At 53.1% G+C, this 19,152-nt stretch overlaps 8 protein-coding genes across 8 annotated transcripts; 4 read left to right on the plus strand and 4 right to left on the minus strand.

Moving 5' to 3' along the window:
• Positions 1-19: 19 nt before the first annotated feature.
• CLUP02_03779 (uncharacterized protein) lies at positions 20-2,866 on the plus strand (the record flags this gene model as incomplete). Its single annotated transcript, XM_049282796.1, has 2 exons — positions 20-2,789; positions 2,844-2,866. The coding sequence occupies 2 exons, from the start codon at positions 20-22 to the stop codon at positions 2,864-2,866; spliced, it is 2,793 nt and encodes a 930-aa protein (XP_049139939.1).
• A 38-nt stretch (positions 2,867-2,904) lies between these two features.
• CLUP02_03780 (uncharacterized protein) lies at positions 2,905-5,113 on the minus strand (the record flags this gene model as incomplete). The annotated part of the gene is made up of 10 exons (XM_049282797.1): positions 2,905-3,390; positions 3,462-3,503; positions 3,639-3,782; positions 3,853-4,000; positions 4,100-4,215; positions 4,308-4,379; positions 4,432-4,500; positions 4,544-4,665; positions 4,744-4,932; positions 5,005-5,113. The coding sequence occupies 10 exons, from the start codon at positions 5,111-5,113 to the stop codon at positions 2,905-2,907; spliced, it is 1,497 nt and encodes a 498-aa protein (XP_049139940.1).
• A 928-nt stretch (positions 5,114-6,041) lies between these two features.
• CLUP02_03781 (uncharacterized protein) lies at positions 6,042-7,792 on the plus strand (the record flags this gene model as incomplete). Its single annotated transcript, XM_049282798.1, has 7 exons — positions 6,042-6,062; positions 6,128-6,304; positions 6,388-6,564; positions 6,633-6,729; positions 6,814-6,963; positions 7,018-7,112; positions 7,220-7,792. 7 exons carry the CDS (start codon positions 6,042-6,044, stop codon positions 7,790-7,792), a joined length of 1,290 nt encoding a protein of 429 aa, XP_049139941.1.
• A 58-nt stretch (positions 7,793-7,850) lies between these two features.
• Positions 7,851-9,479, plus strand: CLUP02_03782 (uncharacterized protein; the record flags this gene model as incomplete). The annotated part of the gene is made up of 7 exons (XM_049282799.1): positions 7,851-7,867; positions 7,969-8,012; positions 8,074-8,099; positions 8,187-8,277; positions 8,334-8,585; positions 8,639-8,930; positions 8,990-9,479. The coding sequence occupies 7 exons, from the start codon at positions 7,851-7,853 to the stop codon at positions 9,477-9,479; spliced, it is 1,212 nt and encodes a 403-aa protein (XP_049139942.1).
• Positions 9,480-10,580: 1,101 nt separating this feature from the next.
• CLUP02_03783 (40S ribosomal protein S3) lies at positions 10,581-11,986 on the minus strand (the record flags this gene model as incomplete). The annotated part of the gene is made up of 3 exons (XM_049282800.1): positions 10,581-11,340; positions 11,556-11,739; positions 11,968-11,986. 3 exons carry the CDS (start codon positions 11,984-11,986, stop codon positions 10,581-10,583), a joined length of 963 nt encoding a protein of 320 aa, XP_049139943.1.
• Positions 11,987-12,830: 844 nt separating this feature from the next.
• CLUP02_03784 (uncharacterized protein) lies at positions 12,831-15,890 on the plus strand (the record flags this gene model as incomplete). Its single annotated transcript, XM_049282801.1, has 4 exons — positions 12,831-12,845; positions 12,938-15,235; positions 15,278-15,727; positions 15,777-15,890. 4 exons carry the CDS (start codon positions 12,831-12,833, stop codon positions 15,888-15,890), a joined length of 2,877 nt encoding a protein of 958 aa, XP_049139944.1.
• A 43-nt stretch (positions 15,891-15,933) lies between these two features.
• On the minus strand, positions 15,934-16,353 carry CLUP02_03785 (uncharacterized protein; the record flags this gene model as incomplete). The annotated part of the gene is made up of 1 exon (XM_049282802.1): positions 15,934-16,353. The coding sequence occupies one exon, from the start codon at positions 16,351-16,353 to the stop codon at positions 15,934-15,936; it is 420 nt and encodes a 139-aa protein (XP_049139945.1).
• Positions 16,354-16,643: 290 nt separating this feature from the next.
• Positions 16,644-19,126, minus strand: CLUP02_03786 (phenylalanyl-tRNA synthetase; the record flags this gene model as incomplete). The annotated part of the gene is made up of 5 exons (XM_049282803.1): positions 16,644-16,689; positions 16,768-18,501; positions 18,595-18,689; positions 18,758-18,923; positions 19,005-19,126. 5 exons carry the CDS (start codon positions 19,124-19,126, stop codon positions 16,644-16,646), a joined length of 2,163 nt encoding a protein of 720 aa, XP_049139946.1.
• Positions 19,127-19,152: the final 26 nt, after the last annotated feature.

Genomic DNA, 19,152 nt, shown 5'->3' on the forward strand with positions numbered 1-19,152 from the left:
CTTCCCAGTTGTAGCAGGGATGACTACTGAAGCAGCCCCAGCCCTGGGCCTCGAGGGCCAACTCCACGAGGAGTATATCGACTACTCGGAGGACGATTCGGCAGCTCCTGCTGTCGTCGTAGAAGGCTCTAACATCACCTCATTTCCTGCCAACGCCCATCCTGTCACCGATGAAGTGGAGTACACTGGAACGAGCGCATTAGAGCCGGACAACCAGACCATCGGCCAACAGGTCGATGCGGAGATCGATGCTATTTCTATCGCCGCCGATGCCTCACTACAGCCAGGCGACCTAGACCCCACTAATGAGCTTCAAGTGCATGGCGTTGATTCTATTAGCGCGATAGAAGCTGAAGACTCTTACATGAACGAAGATGAATCTCTTGCCTACGCCGATGTTGCCAAGCCTGAAGATGGGTTGACCGCCGAGAATGAGATTAGTTGGGAAGACGGCCCGGCAAACGAGGAAGACGCAGCTCAGAACGAGGAAAATGAGCACGAAGACAACGAGGTCAAGGACGGTCAAGACGAAAATAGCCAGGATGAGAGCCACATCACTCTCGAGAAAGATGAATGGCAACTAGTGGAAGAGAAGGACAGCCTCCCACGAGGCGGCCTGAGCCCTGCGAACAGTGCTGGGGAACAAGAAACGGAAGCTCACGAAGTCGATCAAGAGCTTGCGGACTCTTCAAACGATGCAAACAACTTGGACGCAAATCTTGACGTATTTGACGTGGCCGATGTTGATGCTGGCCTAGATGAACAACAAGTTGCCGAAGCCGACAATACGGAAGTCAATGACCTGCACGAGATAGACTTCAACGATGGCGGCAACGTAGCAACAGTCGATGCTACAGTGGGTACCAGTGATACGCGTTCAGAGCATACTCCAGAATACCAAAAGATCGATGGCGATTTCCCGACGAAACAGGATGCTGAAGATCATCCCATGGGCGTAGATACGGAATCGCAGCCGGAGGATGAGCTTGAGAGCATCATGGGCGTTGCCGACGCTGACCAGGCCAATGATGAGGAGAATCATGATGATGTCGTCAACGCCGACGATTATGACGCAGTTGCTGAAGACTTGTCTGTTCCCGAGCACGTGGAATTCGATGACGAAGTTCTTGCCGACGTGCGATCGTCCGTATCGGCTGAGACGCCGACTCACGAAGAGATGGACATCCCCGTTATCACTGTCTCGTACAAGGGCATCGACTATCCATTCTTCTATGGGTCCCCAGACAGCCAAGGCAAGGAGTGTTTCTTCAATGATCTGACTCTATTGCACTGCAAAATGGAGGGTGTATTGGCAGGCTTCCGTCGAGAGCTTGCCAATGAGTTGGGCCCTTTTGACGAACTTGTGTTCCAAATCGACGAGCTTGGCCTTGAGTTCACTGAAGTACGTTCTCATCCGCCTGAAACACAAGCTCTGCTAACATATCCAAAGTCCAGCCAAGCAGAAGTCTTCTCGGACATCACGTTGGGCCAGATAATTTCCGTATTTGACTCACTGGTCAAAAACCAGAATGCCGATGCATCCAAGCCCCTCTACGCCTACTTGACAACGCGGCCGAACTGCAAGAAGCGCTGGCTTTCCCTCGTTGACGATGCCTACAATGGCAAAGGACTCGATGAAATTAGCTACTATTTCGCATCTCGCGCACAGAGCGAGGTACTCGAGATCATGGATGATGAGCCTGACCTGATAGGGGAAGAAGATAACGCCGATGCTGCCTCTTGGCCGCAGTCTCCCGCCGTGAGCGGACATGGTGAGCACAATTTGGACGAGGCTGAAGGCGAAAATGAGGAGATCAACGAAGATGACGATGTCGGTGATGGCATTACCGGAGAAGACGATATCCAGTCGCAAAACGCACTTGAGGAGAACCCCTTGCAGCAAGACGAGAGCGCTATCTCGATGCCGGATGCTGAGGCTACCATGCTTGATACCGAAGCTTCTCTGATGGACGAAACCACCGCAGTTGCAGACCTGAGCGTTGTTGAAGACAGCGGTGACGTGGAAGATGCAACGGAGGATCAGCAGCCCCAAGAGAATGGGGAGGCAGGTAAAGACGACCTTTCTCAAGTCACTCAATGCTTCTTCCCTAATTTCTGTCTCTGCGCCACTTGTACTTCGACCTTTGTCGCAGACCAAATGGCGGAGGAAGACGACTTTCGATTCGAGACCTTGGTGCGAGTGGCCAAGGAGTCTGCTCGACAGCGAGGGCGCTCTCTCTTTAGCAATTCGCATTTGGCGCTTCCCAAGAGACTCCTCTCGCGAAGAACGTCCCGCCATTTGCATTCTTGTTCAGATTCCAGCATTACATTTTCTTCGACTGCAGACGCTGACGCTAGAACCCAAGCTCCAGAGATTGATGAATCTAACCCACTCGCCTCGGAAATGCAAGACGCAGCTGTTCTCGGCACTGCTATTGACGCACAGAACACGTTTGACGACGAAGACGCAGCAATCATCGCAGATGAGATCGTCGAAAACGCCAATGAGAGCTTCGCAGAAAAGGTAACCCCCGATACCAGTGCCACGTCTACCTTGAACGGCGACGAAGAGGTCACCTACGAGAACGAGCTTGATCTCAACGCCGACCTACCTGAAGCCGAGGTTGTTGAAGCCGAGGTTGTCGACGAAGATGATGGGCTAGCGGAGATTGACTGGAGAGAATTCTCCGGGCAAGGGGATGACGAGATTGCCGTAGAGTCCCCTTCAGCTTCTGGCAAACGCCAGAGGTCGGATGTGGACGACCTGCTGGATGCTGAAGCTCAACAAGGTACGCTCAAGAGGCTTAAAAGACTCTGAACATGATGAGCTAACTTAGTGCTAGACGTCAAGCGTCGTCGCCCATGAGCTTTGGGTAACATCCCAACTAACCCCCCTTTGGTGTGTCACTCAACGCGACCGGATCTAGGTCCACGGGGCTTCCCCTTCCCGCCGTAGACCAGTCCGGCGACTAGGCCACAAAACAGCTTGATTCCATGATCGCCAACATTTAAAAAAAACATGGATGATACACCCGGCAAGTAGGGCATCGCAATCGGAGCGACCATATAGCCCTCGAGGTAGGTTTCCAGAATTGTTATTCCCACTGACTTACAGCTTTTCCAATTTCCAACCATCCCCAGGCGGTGACCTGGCAATTCCATGAACGACATACCCTTAATGCCGTCCTTCCCCGGAGCTTTTCGATACCCCCTCTGTTCTCTTGCGATATTGGTGGATTCTGGCGTAGAATGGGTCTCAAAAGCAATGCGATCATCTTCGTGGTTATGGTCGATCTTTCTTGTACAATAAGACGTCTCAAGGATTTGAGGGGTGGTCATGGATGTGGTCACCAAGAACGGCCCGCTCAGCAAGGTGAAGTGTACGTCTGTCTTTTTTCGAGAAAGAGTTGGACGAGATCAACATCTGCATCCGTTGGGATATCTACTTGATGATCAGTCACTTTGGGGCTCTGGCTCGAAGAAGAATATTTCAGAGCATCGAGCTGAGGCGTTGATTTTCTCGAACAGAGCAACCGGAATAGTTATACCTGAGTTATTTGACGAAGAATACGCATATTTTACTTGCCTTGATGAGGGGCTTTGCGTGTCATTGTCTAAACAAGCGGCTACACTCGCACCTGAGCTTCATTTTCCTTAAATGTCATCACAGTCACAGTCTGGCCGTTAAGCCATGTCAATACTGGACTGGCTCTTTTGCGCGAACGCTTCTTGTTCGTCTTATAGTGCGCCTCCATGGTTTCTCGAAGCTTTTCTAGGGCTCCCTAGTAGACGTCCAAAAGCCATGACAGCATGAAGATTGGCACGGGGATATAAGCAGTCAGCCCCCCACACCCCTTGCAAAGGCAGAGCTCCAGCGTTTTCCGCAGGTGATTGAGAGCTAGCAGTCACTGGGGAGGGAAGGTACATCACGGTTTTGGGTGATTTAGCTGGTAAGATTAAGGTCTGCCAGTGATGGAGTTTTTCTGGCCTTGTTGGAACTCTGTGTGTGGTAGTATGGGCACACACATAGTCGCACCGTCACAGACGCTAATAGCTAGGTATCCGTACTCAAACTACATATATTAAAAACGTTGCAGACGTGTTGATCAGGTACGGAGAGTGATAGAGTTCCCCTTGAGTAGTTTGCTGCCGTTGGAAACTTGGACGGCATACCCCCTGGAACGGTGACAAGACGTGGGAATCCCTGCTATTGTTCTGTCCGGTTTTTTTGCGACATACGCTCGTTCGTTTTCTTCTTCCTGTCTCGCTTCTCCAATTCCTAAGAGGACAGATAGTGGTAGACTTACGGGTAGGTCGCCTCCGTAACCGAACTTTTTGGGTGGTGGGCTTCGTTTCGACGACCGTTCGCGCTCAATGCGCTACCTCTACCGTGGTTGCCACTTTGCTTGAGCCCCCCCCTCTCTACTCCACCTGGTCTTCCCTTCTTCCAGGGCCGTTAATTGAAATGTATGGGTTGCGTGCGGCAGTGGAGGAAACGAGCTGTCAGTGACAGACGCATTTCTCTTGCTTGATTGTTTCTAACGGCTCGGATGGGGGATCCGGGGGACGATGTGAGGGCCAGCTTGAGATATTGACAGGGGGAGCGAACGGTCTCGTATTTCGAGTTAAGTGAATGGTACTCCGTATCATGGCTACCGTTTATCACTTGTATTGAGCCCAATCCGCATTACCTAGGCACCTAGGGCCGACGGTCCCATGTGAAAGGCAAAAGGCGTTGGTCACGAGTTACGGCATGGGAATCGCGCCTTTCATTCCTCTTGTCGTGGGCACTCTTACCTAAGATATGGTAAGGGAAATCAAGGGTTTGACACGACGAAAGGGCTTGGAAGGGCTTGGGATGTATGGAAGGGGAAGGGGGCAGACGGGCAGAGTCTCCAGTCATCTGCTTGATGGCTGACTGATCAGTGGTACCTGAGTCTCTCTATCTCACTGTCTTTCAGGTGGATAAGAAAAGACAGAGATAGAGACAGAGAAACGGCAGACCGTCGCCGGCTTCGGGCCCTATCGGCAAAGCGGACTCGAGATATTCCCGTCCGCTGGGTGACAGACTGGCAAGATGGGCAGTGACGAGTGACGACGACGGCTTCCGCATTAAGGATGCGCGGTAAGGATGGCCAAAGAGTGAGATGGTGGCTGTGGCTGTTGGTTTAATTAACGAGAGCCAGTTTTGGTGGTCATGTCGAGACCCGTGGGTGCCATTGTGGGTTCGGAGGGGGAACTGGGAGACGGCGGATGGTGGTGTCCAGTCCAGGGGAGGCAGCAGTCAGCAGTCACAGTGTCATTCGTAATGAACCTGTTTCAATGGGACCCCACATGGGTTGTGAGAGAAAAATAGAAATGCCGATTTCTCTCGTGGATCGGATCTTCGTATGGAGATTTGCAGGGGTGGAGGAGAAAGCACTGACTTGTTCTGTACGGATAGTGTCGACTGATGGCCGAGAGGACCAAGCCTCCTATCATTTTTCGTATAGGCCCTGCTGTTCACAGGGAAGAAGGGTGATATTTCTTTGCTGTGTATACGTACATAACACTGAAGACATCATGCCAGTGGGTGTTCATTGAAGGTTGAGCGAGAGTCTCCTGTAGGCTGTACTCTGCTGACTGCAGTCCGTTTCGTTCAGGGGCTCATGGGCTCAGCGTGGATCGAGGACGAGACTAACCAAGGAACCGCCCCTCAAGACTGACACTCCAGGAGGAGAAGGTCTGGAGACTTGGGGAGACTTTAGGGGGAGTCGTGGGAGTTTGCTGCCAACCACGGCCCCCTGCGGATAGAGGTGGTGTCCTCCTTTGGCGCCCTTAACACCCCTGTCGGAGTTGAGTCGAGTTGCGTTAGCACAGGTAGTACTACGTAGTTTCCAGTTGTGACTTGTGAGCCCCTGCTTGCCGGCTCTGCGATGACCTCAGTGATGGAGGATAAGAGTTAGTATGCTAGGCAGGGTGAAGGCATCGTGAGATGCTTTGATAGCTAGCATAGTGAGAAGACGGTGAGATATGTTGGATGCATGGATAGACATGGGTAGATGAAGGAGAAGAACAAGAGAGTTTGAACACATAAGAAGAAAACGGTACGGACGAAGAAGCAACGAAGTCTTGGCGTCCCTGTCAGGAAATCGCCTTCCGTCCAAAATCGCATGCGAAGCCTGTTCCATCCTCACTGAATTCCGTCCGACACCCGTCCAAGGCTTCTGCTCGCACTGCTGGTGTGCCCAAGGTGTATAAGATTCAAGTATGTATTGGCCACTGCCCTGAATCGTTGCATGTTGTATCAGTCCAAGGCATGTTTGTACAACATCGTGGTCTGCTAATGAGGACTGGACCAAACCAAGTCGGGCCAAACCCACCAGGCTGAGCGTTTGGTCATGACAGAAAAATTCGGCGCTCCCCCGTGCCTCTAAGGCGTGCCCACTGCAAGGTCCAAAATGGACAGCTTGGCCTGGCCCTTTCCTCTACGAAGTAGCGGCAGTAGCCCCCCGTCCGGTCGGCCTCAGCCCCTCGACCCTCTCCCCCGTCCGGTCGACGAGCAGCCCACATGTAGGTAGTGTGGTAAGTACCTGTTCAGTCAGGTAGCCGTAGCTAAGGTACCTTGCTAAACCCCACCCGCGCTCAACAAGTCTGGCATCCGCGGCCAAGTTCGTTCCCGTTCTTTCGCGCAGGCCCGTCTGGTATTTTTAGGGACAAAGTCACCTTTTTGGGGCTGTATTTCCACAGGTACCTCTCATTGGTAGCGCTAGGTAACTATTCGCCTAGGTAGGTAGCTAATATTCGAGCACCACGACGACCCCAGCTGAATAGCACAAGGAAAAAAGAAGAAGAGAAAGTGCGCTATCGTCAAGAACGCGTATGCTCTAATCTGCCAACCCAGGTTTGCCCAACAGGAGATACCTGGGTCACCTAAGGTAATGGACAAAAGTGATTGGAGGCATAGCAATACCAAACACCTCTGTCTGTATGGATCAGATACCTAGGTGACCTGTCCTGCTTCACATTTCGCTGCAGGGCACCTCTTCAACCCTTCCCAGGGGCCTCTGAAACTCAAACCTGTCCCTATCTGGCTGGCTGGCATTCCTCGACACGCACCTACCCACCGGGAAGTCAGACAAGACCACCTTTTTCCTGCACCTCAGTATTCCCAAGATCCCACCACTTGCTTGCCTTACCTAAGAAAAGGTACCTGTCTACACATACTCTTGACACCAAGATACGGAGCACTGGACGGATACCTGACGTACCTCACTTATCGACCGATGCAGCAAAGGTACCTTGCCATCCCGTTACCGCCAATACCTTGTTTGCCTCTGCATCGCCTCGCCTTGCGGTATTGCCGCACCTCGAGAACCCTCGAGAGGTACCTGTCACGCTACGTACCACTCTCACAGTTTTATCTGCAAAATCCCACGAAACACTCTCCCTCCCCTTTCGGCTTTCCATTTGCGCCAACCAACCATCCCCGACCCCGACACACCTCTCAGTGACACCAAGACCACGACGACTCCCTCGACTCAATTTCGAATCCCCTCCACTCGAACTCGACGACGAACGGCCACGATCCATCACGAACGCCCATCTCCTCTCTCTCTATCTCTTCTCAATCACAACTCCCCGACTACCTAGAGTCCCCCGGGTTCCAGATTTCCATGTGTCGCTGCTGACGAGGTTCGACCTACCACTCCAAATCTCTCTCTACCTCGCCCGGCGCGAGCCTCGCAAGCTCCCCTTCACGGGACACGACACTCTCTACAGCGACCGCACTTGCCTCGGCGCACACCTCTAATCACCACCGACGCTCTTTTCGCTGTCCGTCGCAGTCGACGCGCTCATTTTTTGGCAAGATGATGTTGGACGAGAAGTACGTTTGCGACTCGGTCGGCCTTTTGGTCGCCCTCCAGACCCTGCCCATACGTCCACCTGGCCTCGGAACTCGAAATCGCTGACAGACCACCCGCGCAGATACATTGGCCTAGGCCTCGCCATGGCATCCAGTTTAGCCATTGGTATGCATTCCTTTCCCACAGTTTCTCGTAGGCTACATCGCTGACAATGCTCGTCTCACAGGTATTAGTTTCGTGGTTACGAAAAAGGTACGCGCGGTTCCTGATCGCTCGAGTTGCCCTTGGCACTACTTACAATTAGTCCTACACTGTATGGGAGCTAACCTATGGCTATAGGGTCTTATGCAAGCAGAAGAACGTCATGGCTTTGAGGGTGACGGATTCGTATATTTGAAGAGCCCGGTTTGGTGGGCTGGTATCTCAACTTGTGAGTCTGCATTAGGACCTCGACGAAAGGCGACGAAGCGGCTAACACATGGGTAGTGGTCGTTGGAGAAATCTGCAATTTTGCTGCCTATGCATTCGCGCCAGCCATTCTCGTTACACCTCTTGGAGCTCTCTCTGTCCTGATCGGTGCCGTTCTGGGTTCATACTTCCTGAAGGAGGAGCTTGGAGTTCTGGGTCGCTTGGGCAGTGCAATCTGTTTAATCGGCGCCGTCATCATTGTGCTGCATGCGCCCCCAGATGAAGATATCCAGACTGTTGACCAGATCCTGCACTACGCCATTCAGCCGGGTATGTCAATAATTCTGCATAATAATGCGCCTGAGGACTAATCCCTTTGTTAGGCTTTTTGTTGTATGCCTTCACTGTTACCGTCTTCGCAGTGGTCATGATTTACAGAGTTGCGCCGCTCCACGGAAAGAAGAATCCGATCATCTATCTCTCCATTTGCTCAACTGTTGGATCAGTCTCGGTCATGTCTGTCAAGGCCTTTGGAATCGCCCTCAAGCTCACATTCGCCGGAAACAATCAATTCAGCCACCCTTCGACTTACGTTTTCATGATCCTCACCACCGTTTGCATTCTGACGCAGATGAACTACTTCAACAAGGCTCTTGCTCAGTTCCCCACCAACATGTAAGTCAAAGAACGCCGAGCCTGTGATTGCCAAATAGCGCTAACCGAGGACCATGTAGTGTCAACCCCCTCTACTACGTTACCTTCACGACGATGACCCTATGCGCCTCCTTCATCCTTTTCGGCGGTTTCAATACAACCGACACGGTCAACACGATATCCCTTCTCTGCGGTTTCCTGGTCACTTTCACCGGCGTCTACCTGTTGAACCTGTCGAGATCTGACCCGAACGGACACAAGTATGTTGCAGGCCGCGGCGGCGACGATGCCACCGGCACGGACATGATCTCTACAATTCAGACTCGTTTGAGTATGCAGGCACGCCGGAGTGGAGACCCCCACCGGATGAGCATTGGCAGCCGTCACGGCGATACAACAGGGTTGATGAGGGCCTACGATGAGGAGGCTGGTGCCGAATTCGGTCTGACCGATCTGGCCGATGAGAGTGACGACGACAATGACCGCCACAGAGCCAACGGGTCCGCCAACGGCCATTCGAAAACATACAATGAGACAATCGAGCTTCAGAACCAGAGGTCCGATAGATGAGGGACCTGGAGGATGAACCGTCTGTTTTCTAGCTATCGGCCAACACCGAGGCGGTGATTGTCTTTTTTCTTCGAAGCATTTCTTACCAGGGGCCCGAATGGGGGCAGCATTGTACATTTTCGCGAAAGTCAAATGACTGAGAAGTTTTCCACGACATGATCGGATTCATGAAAGAGGCAAAGACCCACGGAACAAGGCGCGCGTCCCGAGTGAGGGAGGGGGACAAGCACCAAGGGGAAAACCCAGAATCGAGCTTTTCCCCATACTATTTCACTTCTGCCACGGCACGAGGAGTATTCACTGGGCAACGGGAGGGATCACTACTTGAGGGGCGTTTATCGGGGTTTCCAATGGATACTGGGTGTGCGGAAAGCACCTCTTGTTGTACGAATAAGGGCAAGGCGAATGGGGGAGAGGTGTATGAGGGCGAGAGAGAGAGAGTGAGAAGCATACCCTGGTTCGCCTGGAGACTGGCATCTTCTGTTTACTCTCCAAAGCATTTCAAAAACCATAGACGTAGGCTGAGGCCTAGAGCCTCGCGAATGGAGCATCATGGATCGACTACAAACCACCATCATCTAGCGACAAAGTGACAGGATGGGCGAGTAGAAACAGCTTGGACTGCTGTGCTAATCAACGAAGACGCAAGAGAGGTGGCTCATGACTTCGACGGCAGGACCTCTGATCATAGCCGGTGGATTATAGATGGCGTCACGCCTTGGGCATGCAATTTACTTTTGAATGATTTCGTTGCTCATTTCATGGTTTGTTCTACCATTACAAGCCAGTCGCAACTATCCGAATTCCCTTTCGCAGAGTAATGCAAATGTTGATCAAGACGCCTGAGTAGTTATTCCACCCCCGTCCTCCCATTTTTGCTGGTCTTTTCGCGCGAAATACCCCGTTTTTTGTATTCCCCTAGTCTGGTATTGGAAGAAAACTAGAGTGAACTAGAAGACAGAAGCGTGCGACAAAGAGAAGCAGACTCGAAAAATCCCCGCTTCACGCTGAACAGTTCTCCAGTCCCCTTTTGTGTGTTTACCAACCGGCGGGGCTGGAAGAGTCAGCCTGCTCGAAAGAAACCTGCAGCTCGCCAGTCTCCTACGACTGAGCCTCAGCCTCCTCGCCAGCCTCGGGCTGCTGCTCCGCTTGTTGCGCCTCAGCGGCGGCCTGGGCCTGGGCGGCCTTAGCGCCGTAGTCCTGGGACATGGGCTGAACGACGGACTGCTCCTCCTTGGGCTCAAGGATGGAGACGGCGTCGGGGAGGGTCTTCTGGGGGCCGGCCTTGCCCTCGGGGTCGGAGCCGCGCATGATCTTGACCTTGATGCCGAGAACACCCTGGCGGAGGAGGACGTGGCGGGTGGCGTGGTCGATGAAGTCCTTGGCGGGCTGACCAGAGTGGATCATGAAGCCGTCGGTGAACTTCATGGACTTGGCGCGGGCGGCGCGGAGCTTGCCGGAGACGACGACCTCGCAACCCTTGGCGCCGGACTCCATGATGAAGCGGAGGACACCGTAGCAGGCGCGGCGGACGGCGAGACCGTTAAGGAGCTTGTAGCGGAGGGACTCGCACTGGGCGACGGCGGAGAGACCGCGGTTCTGGACCTTGGCGGCGTAGAGGGAGACGGAGTTCTCGGGGAACTTGAAGCGCTTCTGGATGAGCGAGGTGAGCTCGCGGATGCGGCGGCCCTGCTCGCCGAGAACCTCCTGGGTGTGGGTGGCACGGATGATGATGTCGGTTACCGTGGGGGTGACGCGGACCTCGACGCCGGAGTAGCCCTCCTCGGCCAGCTCGCGCTGGAAGAACTCGTTGAGCTCAGCGTAGAAGACGCCATCGGCGACGAACTTTCTGCGCTTGGAGCTATATTGGGGGGAAAAGACGAATCGTCAGCAAAGACTGTTCCTCCAAATGTTCATTTTGTTTTCCTTCGCAACATTTCCATCCCCGAGAGCATTTCATCCACCGGGGGAAATTCGAGATTGGCGAAATTTGTTCGATGGGCGGGGAGGAGGGATCTCGAGGAAATGTTGCAAAGGCAAAGCCACCATTGGAAACAGAGGAAGGACAATTCTTACATCTGAGTGCCTGGAACAGCCATCTTGACTTTCGTTTGCCCGAGTTTGTCGAAAGGGGGGGATAGTTGGACGAATTGTTGGAGTGTCGACGGTTTCGTTCGGCGGAGGGGCGGAAGGTTGAGAAGTGAGGTTGTTCGAGTAGTCCACACTTGCCCAATCGTCAGTGCCCCGGATCGATTTTGCGCTGTAAAAATTGAGCAAATTCTGTGTGCCCTAGAGAGGCGGGCGATAAGGGGAAACCTTTGGCCTTTTGTGGTCTGTGCTCTATTCTTATCGAGACGCGCCAGGTCGCTGGCAGAGGACCCCACTTGCCAGCTGTGGTGACCTGCCAGGCGTAAAGTGCATTTTCCTCCTTGTCTGCCCGCCCTGGTCAGCAAAATCGATACGTGCCCCATTCGAGTGCTCTTTGCACGTGCTGGCTGGCTGATCATCGGGACATCGGGAGAGAGAGCTCCGTCGGCCGGTAGTGGGGTTTCAAGGGGCCAGCTTTGGCTTGGTGGGGACCACAGTCGCGGGAATTTGGAGGTCCCCTGTTGGGTTGCAGGCTTGCAGCGTGCTGGCCACGACGATGACGGTCACAGGGGAGCTGAGAGCGTCAGGTGGGTGACATTTGATGCTCTGGATCCAGATCAACATGCGATTCAGTACCAAGCTGCCTTGCCTCCTGGTAAAGAATTCACCAGATGAACTTTATCTAATGATTACCATATGGCATCTGATGGGTAGTCAATAATCGTAGAATAGTTCAACTTCTCGAAAGCGCAGTTTAGTTTCTATGAAAAAGGCTACATCACCCAACTTTGCTGATTTGGAAGAGAGCACTCAAGCACTGACACTGAAAGCCGTGACGTCGGCTCTCTGTTCTCAGCCCCGCGCTAAGCTAAGGGACCAGGTAGATGGTGTGGATCAGCCGTTCCTTCTCTTCCTGCTGCTCCTGCTCTTTGCGACTGCGCAGCAGCAAAATCAACCCCAGACAGCCGACCTCCGACCTGACAACCGCAACCGTCCCTCCCCACGTTACCTGACCTTGCCTCCAAACCTTACCCAGCCCAACCCTCCGACCTCCAACATCGTGTGGTTGCATTGATTTTTCTTTGGTCTCTTCTTTTCCCTATTCAACCTTTCTACCCTCACTGAAGTTGCGCAGCTTTTCTGCTGCTCTTCTTCCAGTGAATTTATCCACCTGCAAACACTTACCTCCCGGGCCTTCCGCATTTGCGCGCGGCCATGCTCTAGTAGCTCAAAAAAGCATCATCTTCCACATTGCACTTCACCATGGAGGCTAGGAAGGTAAGCCATGCGCGTTTTTCACAGACTGAATCTTCTCACACGATATGACATGAAACGGAAAAAACTGACCATGGCGTGATTGCAAAATACAGGTAGTCGAAAACGTCCAGTGCATCAACGGAGGACTCACCTCGGTCGGTACCTTGCGCTTGACCGATTTCCACCTTGTCTTCTGCGCGCCGCCACCACCTCCCAAGAACCAAACCGCCGACCAAGCCGATAAACCTCCCCCGAAACCTCGAGAATCATGGATCACCTATCCTATTCTATCGCAGTGCATACTCCGACTCATGCCTCCTACTCATGGCATTCACAGCTCTATCCGCATCCGCTGTCGCGACTTCATCTTTGTCACTTTCAACTTTGAGGACAATAACGTTGCTCGAGACGTCTTTGAGTTTGTGAAGCTCAGAACTTGCAAACTAGGCACCATCGAGAGGCTCTTTGCTTTCAGTCACAAGCCCTCCAAGGCCGAGCGACAGATCAATGGCTGGAGCATCTACGACCCCAAAGCCGAGTTCCGGCGCCAGGGCATTAGCGAAAAGTCGTCAGACAAAGGATGGAGAATCACAAACATCAACAAGGACTATACTTTCTGCGACACTTATCCCGCCGTTCTGGTGGTTCCCTCTTGCATCTCAGACAACGTTTTGAAATACGCCAAGGAGTATCGTTCCAGACACAGAATTCCCGCCCTGAGTTACATCCACGCAGACAACAACTGCACTATTACCCGCAGCTCGCAACCTCTTTCAGGCATTACCAGGAAGAACAATGTGCAGGACGAGAAGCTGGTCTTGGCTTCATTTGCACCTATCATGCCCCGAAGCAGCATTGATCAAGACCAGCCTCCTCGCCTGAGCCAGTCAGATATCTCTGAAAAGTCGTCCACAGATGGAGAGCTCTCTGAGCAGATTGTCGCAGACGATGAGCCCAAGATGTTTGATGAAAACGGCAAACGCCTCATCTATGGCGCCCAACAAGCCAACATGATTGTCGACGCCAGACCTACTGTGAATGCCATGGTCAATCAGATTGGAGGAATGGGCTCAGAGCCCATGGACCGCTACCCAGGTGCCAAGAAAGCCTTCATGAACATTGAGAACATCCATGTGATGAGGAAGTCGTTGGAGAGTGTTATGCTTTGTCTCAAGGATGCCGACCTGTCTCCTTTGTCTCCTGACCAGAACGCCTTGGCTGCCACCAACTGGCTGAAACACACGCAAGCTGTTTTGAATGGAGCCGATATTGTCGCCAAGCAAGTATGGTTGAAGCAGTCGCACGTCCTCATTCACTGCTCCGATGGCTGGGACCGAACCAGTCAGCTTAGTGCTCTTGCACAGATCATGCTGGACCCTTTCTTCCGAACTATCGAAGGGTTCATTGTTCTTGTCGAGAAGGACTGGCTTGCCTTTGGCCATATGTTTAGGCTTCGATGTGGCCACTTGAACCACGAGGACAACTTCAAGGTCCAGAACGACTCGATGGCAGGCTCAACCATCCAGCCTGGAGAGAATGACGGCCGCGCAGATGCCTTCCAGAATGTCTTCACTGGTGCCAGGCAGCTGTTCAATCCCAGCAAGGAGGACAAGGCTGAACTCGATGCCATTACCGAAGGCTCTACTGGAAAAGTCGCAAAAGACGAGGCTACTGTTCCTAAGATGGTCAGCCCTGTGTTCCACCAATTTGTGGACTGCGTCTATCAGCTTCTCCGCCAGAACCCGACCAAGTTTGAGTTCAATGAGAGATTCCTTCGTCGACTGATCTATCATCTCTACTCCTGTCAATATGGCACCTTCCTCTACAACTCCGAGAAACAGAGACACGAGGCTCGTGCCTCTGAGCGCACTTCTTCGGTCTGGGACTACTTCTTGTCCCGCAAGCCAGAGTTCACCAACAAGGACTATGATCCGACCTTCGATGAGTATGTTAAGGGCCGCAGCCGCATCATAGTGCCAGATATGACCAACATCCGCTGGTGGCACCAACTCTTCAATCGGACCGACGAGGAGATGAATTCGCACCTCAACGCCGTAGCGACCGCTGCAGCCAACAGAGCTACAGCCATGAACGAACTGCACCCAACTACGGAGGATTCTTACGCGAATAGCCAGCCTGGTACCCCGCCCCAATCCACCGCAAGCCCCAAGCCGCCTTCTCTCCCTACCAGCCAGTCGGTTCTGGGAGGTGTAGAGAACACGCACACTACTTTGACGCCCAATTATCAAGAGCGACAGGCCCCAGTTCTCCGTCGAAGTGTGTCGGCCGAGAACTCCAATGCCTTCAGTGCAGTAAGAGATGGAATCGCTGGCTTGAACATTGGCAAAAACGTCAGCGGAATGCTGAACAATCTGGCCGGACGTAACGCCAGTCCTGCTTCCACTTCGAGGGTTACAAGTCGCAGCGAGCAAGAGCTCCGGGAGATGACATAGGGCGTCATGTTCGAACGAATGCACGACGCGCCGTATACCGTCGAGGTGACTAGTGCTACAATGAAACTCGACGCCGAGCTCTTCTACCAGGAGAATTGGGCTGACTCAACTTATACGTTGAGCAACTGGGGCGATTCAACAATCTGGGAATGGGGTACTAAAGCCGTCGCCAACGTCGCCAACTTGAGCAACGACTGGTCAAACTTGACCGATGGCTTGGCCGAGGACACTCCTCATGGAGATACTTGCGCTGACAATATCGCCCGCGATGATGATGATGACGATGGCGTCTGTGTCACTGGAGATGCGTCAACCGACATTGACGCCGGTTCCGACGCGTCCTCGGTTCATTCTCTCGATAGTGTCTCGACAGGGGATGTTGCCGATGTTGGCAACTTCATTCTGGTGAACACGAGCACGGAGGCCGTGTCTGCCGAGAACGGCGGATCTGTGACTCCCAGCCACTAGCCGCAGAAGACTTCCTAGTTCAACATTTCAGGAGTTTAGCATGTACTTGCTGCATTTTCACCGCACAACTACGAAGGGCACGAAAGAAATGGGGTCTCTCAGCGAACGCAATTCCAACACGTTTGCCTTGGAGGGGACGAACTGATTTACGGCTCTTCATGACAGCGAGCCGGAGTTTTGTACAAGTATTACGACTTTTTTCTTCTTTTTTTTTCTTTTTTTGACGCATTCACCCCTTTTTCTCTCGACGTTCGTCGTGCTGGATACACAGCAATTCTTCTTCCCCTTGCTCTGTTTTCCGGCGTCCAAGAGGTATGATTGCGTTCAAGACTGGTAGAGGGAGGGTTCAAAACGGGATCAGGGGATGAAACGGATTCGTTCATACAGCAGCAACGCGGTTTGGAAGGGCAGGGGGGCAAGAGAAAAGTTTGCGTGAATGGACATACGCACAGGGAGACACGAGAGCAAGACAGAAAACGAGAGACGAGAGATGGGAGAGAGGTGGAGAGGCTTTGGGGTCCGTCGTATAGATCCACTTGGATTTTCGAACTCCTGTGTACTCTCGATTCCATAATTCTAATCAGTCTGAAGTTAACCGTTGCTCCCATAATGATGTGCGCGATAACATGCAGCGATCGCCAGGCGCGTGCGGCATATCAAACTATCATGGCTTGTAAGAAACCTACCCTCTGCACTCAGTAGGTAGGTCACGACGGGTTTCTCTTTTTGTTTGATCTTTTTTTGTTATTCTTGGGTGCCCATTGCCTCATCTAGCTCGCCTAGTGTAAAGAACAAAGTCTATATCCGACCGCCTTACGTCTAGCAAAGCCTTTTTTTACGTTTTTAGAAAACTATCCGAAGCCATTCATCATGTCCGTATCCCATCATGCTTCATCAACTACAAGAAGACCTCGAGGTTGATCTCGAGGGTGCTCACAGGGTATCTGTCGTCAACGTTAGCATCCAATGGTCATTTACCGTAATTAGAGAGGGAAAGAGGGAGGGGGGCTGTTTAATTTTACCTCAAGTCAAACTTCTCCAACACAGTAGGGTGCAAGATGCCGAACTCGCCGATGCGCGCCTCCTTGCCACCCAGACGCAGGTAGATGGCAGCCGCGTGGCCAGCGAAGAAAGTGGCCTCGTCAATCTCCTCGATCCAGTAGCCGTCAGGCTTGCTGGGGTTCTCAACGACCTTGAAGTCAACGCTCTTGCCTGCCTTCAGTCCCTCGTCATGAGTGAGGAAAGCTGTACGGAGCATCAAGAGGACACGGTCCAGAAGACCGTGAACAACCTCGAAACCACTGGTCTTACCATACCAGGCAGCAGCGAAGTGACGCTCATTGCGAGCCTTGCGCTCCAGAGACTCGTCCTTGAAGACGACGTCAGCTGACTCAAAGATCTTGATGGGGACGCTGTGCTTCTTGTTCTCGCGGATGGTCTTGAGAAGACCAGGGACCAGGGATGTCCGCACAACCTGGTACTCGGCAGTCTTGGGGTTGGCAAGCTTGACAGCAGTCTTGCCGTCATCCTTGCGGTTCAGCCAGCCGAAGTTCTCGTCGTGGCTGCACAGAATCAGAGGCATTACTTCGCTCCAGCCAGACATGGCGGCCTCTGTCCGCACAATATCAGCGAGCTTATTGATCATGAGAGGCGCTCCAATGGTAGCGCTCTTGTTGGGAGAAGACCTAGGGAGGTTGTTGTAGCCGTAGCAGATAGCCAGGTCCTCCATGACGTCGCATTGGTGGAGCACATCGGCACGGGTGACAGGGATTGACACGCTGAGAAGGTTGCTGTCCTTGTCGGAGGGCTTGGCGATGTACGCCATCTTGTTCAGGAGCTGGCACATCTTCTCGGGTGTTTCGCTAAGGCCAGTGCAAGCGTTGAGGTAGTCAATCTCAACATCGATCGTGCGGGGGGCGAGGGTTGGTGTCGTTCTTGATGCGCCGTTGTGCTCGGAAACGATCTTGACGGGCTCAACGGTGAAGGGCTCGGAGCAGTACTGCGAGAACATTGTAACCATCATGTCGCAGACAATATCGAGCTTGGTGGCGTCCGTTGCTGTCATCTCGATGAAGACGTTCTTGGTGTTGACGGTGATCTTAGAGTGGTCGCCGTTGATGATGGGCGGCAGCGAGCAGACAGTCCGGTTCTTGTCGTAGATGACGGGGTAGACGGGAGAGTCCTTGATAATGTGCAGGTACCTGCCGAGATGCTTGTCACTCTCGTAGAACTGCATCAGCTCCTCGCCGTCCATCTCCTTGGTCTGGTTCAGGGGCTTGAACTTGATGTCCTTGGCCGGCAGGGCCTCGTATGTGAAGGGGCCTTCTATCGTATCGAGGTCGTGGGTTCCGATGGCCACCAATGTTCTTTGTCTCGCCAAGTTCATGTGCAGCTTGTCCTGGAGGCCGATGAAGGAGTCGTAGCTCTCTTGGGTGAACTTGATGTTTCTGAGAATGGCACCAGCAACGAGGGGTCGGATTTTGCTGGTGTCCTGGGCGACGGTAATGACGGAGGCTTCAGGGTTCTTGGGTTCTACGACCTTGTAGTTGGGTGCGGCAACCTTCTCTCTGAAGATGTTGAGCATGAGCGCGATACCCTCGAAGCACAGCATGTCGTATCGGTTGGCGGGGATCTCGATCTTCAGCTGGGGCGGCTCCTGCACGCCATTGACAATCGGTCGGTCGTCATTCTCGGTGTCCTCGTCGAGCTCGATACCGAATTCGAAGCACAGGTCTTCGAACTCTTGGGTGGTGAAGCTGTGCGGGCGACGATCAGCAAGAGGCAGTATAGGGATGGCGGGGTCAAGATGTCTAGATCGGGGCGGACGGTGCCAGCACGGCGCAACTCACTTTTGGCCTAGGGCCTTGTACAGATCGTACTTGTTGACGGATATGGTAGGCATGGTGAGAATTGGCGAGAGTCTCTCGAGGGTGCAGAGGTCTGTCTGGCGTCAGGGGCAGGAGAGGATTCAAGCAATGGTCAATTTCCGTCTCCAATATGGCCTTGAGTCACAGAAATTTTGGGGATACTCGGAGGTGAAGCAACTGCATGCACGCATGGAAGGTTCGCCGGGGCGGGATGAAGTTGCTGCTTTAAGAGGTCAGTGGGAGTCATTTCGACTTCATCGCAGCCATTGGAGGGGCTGCGGGGTTGAGGGGCAGCAAAAGCAGCGGTCGCACTCGGCATCTCAATTTTCCAGGGTCCGATGTCAGAGAGTGGTCCGTGTCAACCGACACCGGGACGGGTTGCAGCGCAGCACAACGCAACCCAGCGCAGGCAGGAGAAATGGAAGCCATAAATCACCATATTCCTCTTCGGTGCAGGCCCATCGACAGCTGGCGGCCAGTGCACACAGCCGTGCGCATATTCCAGCCACGACATGTTTCGCCGCTGGTGGAAGGTGGGAG

This window comes from Colletotrichum lupini, chromosome 2 (assembly GCF_023278565.1).
Source record: "Colletotrichum lupini chromosome 2, complete sequence".
NCBI lineage: Eukaryota > Fungi > Ascomycota > Sordariomycetes > Glomerellales > Glomerellaceae > Colletotrichum > Colletotrichum lupini.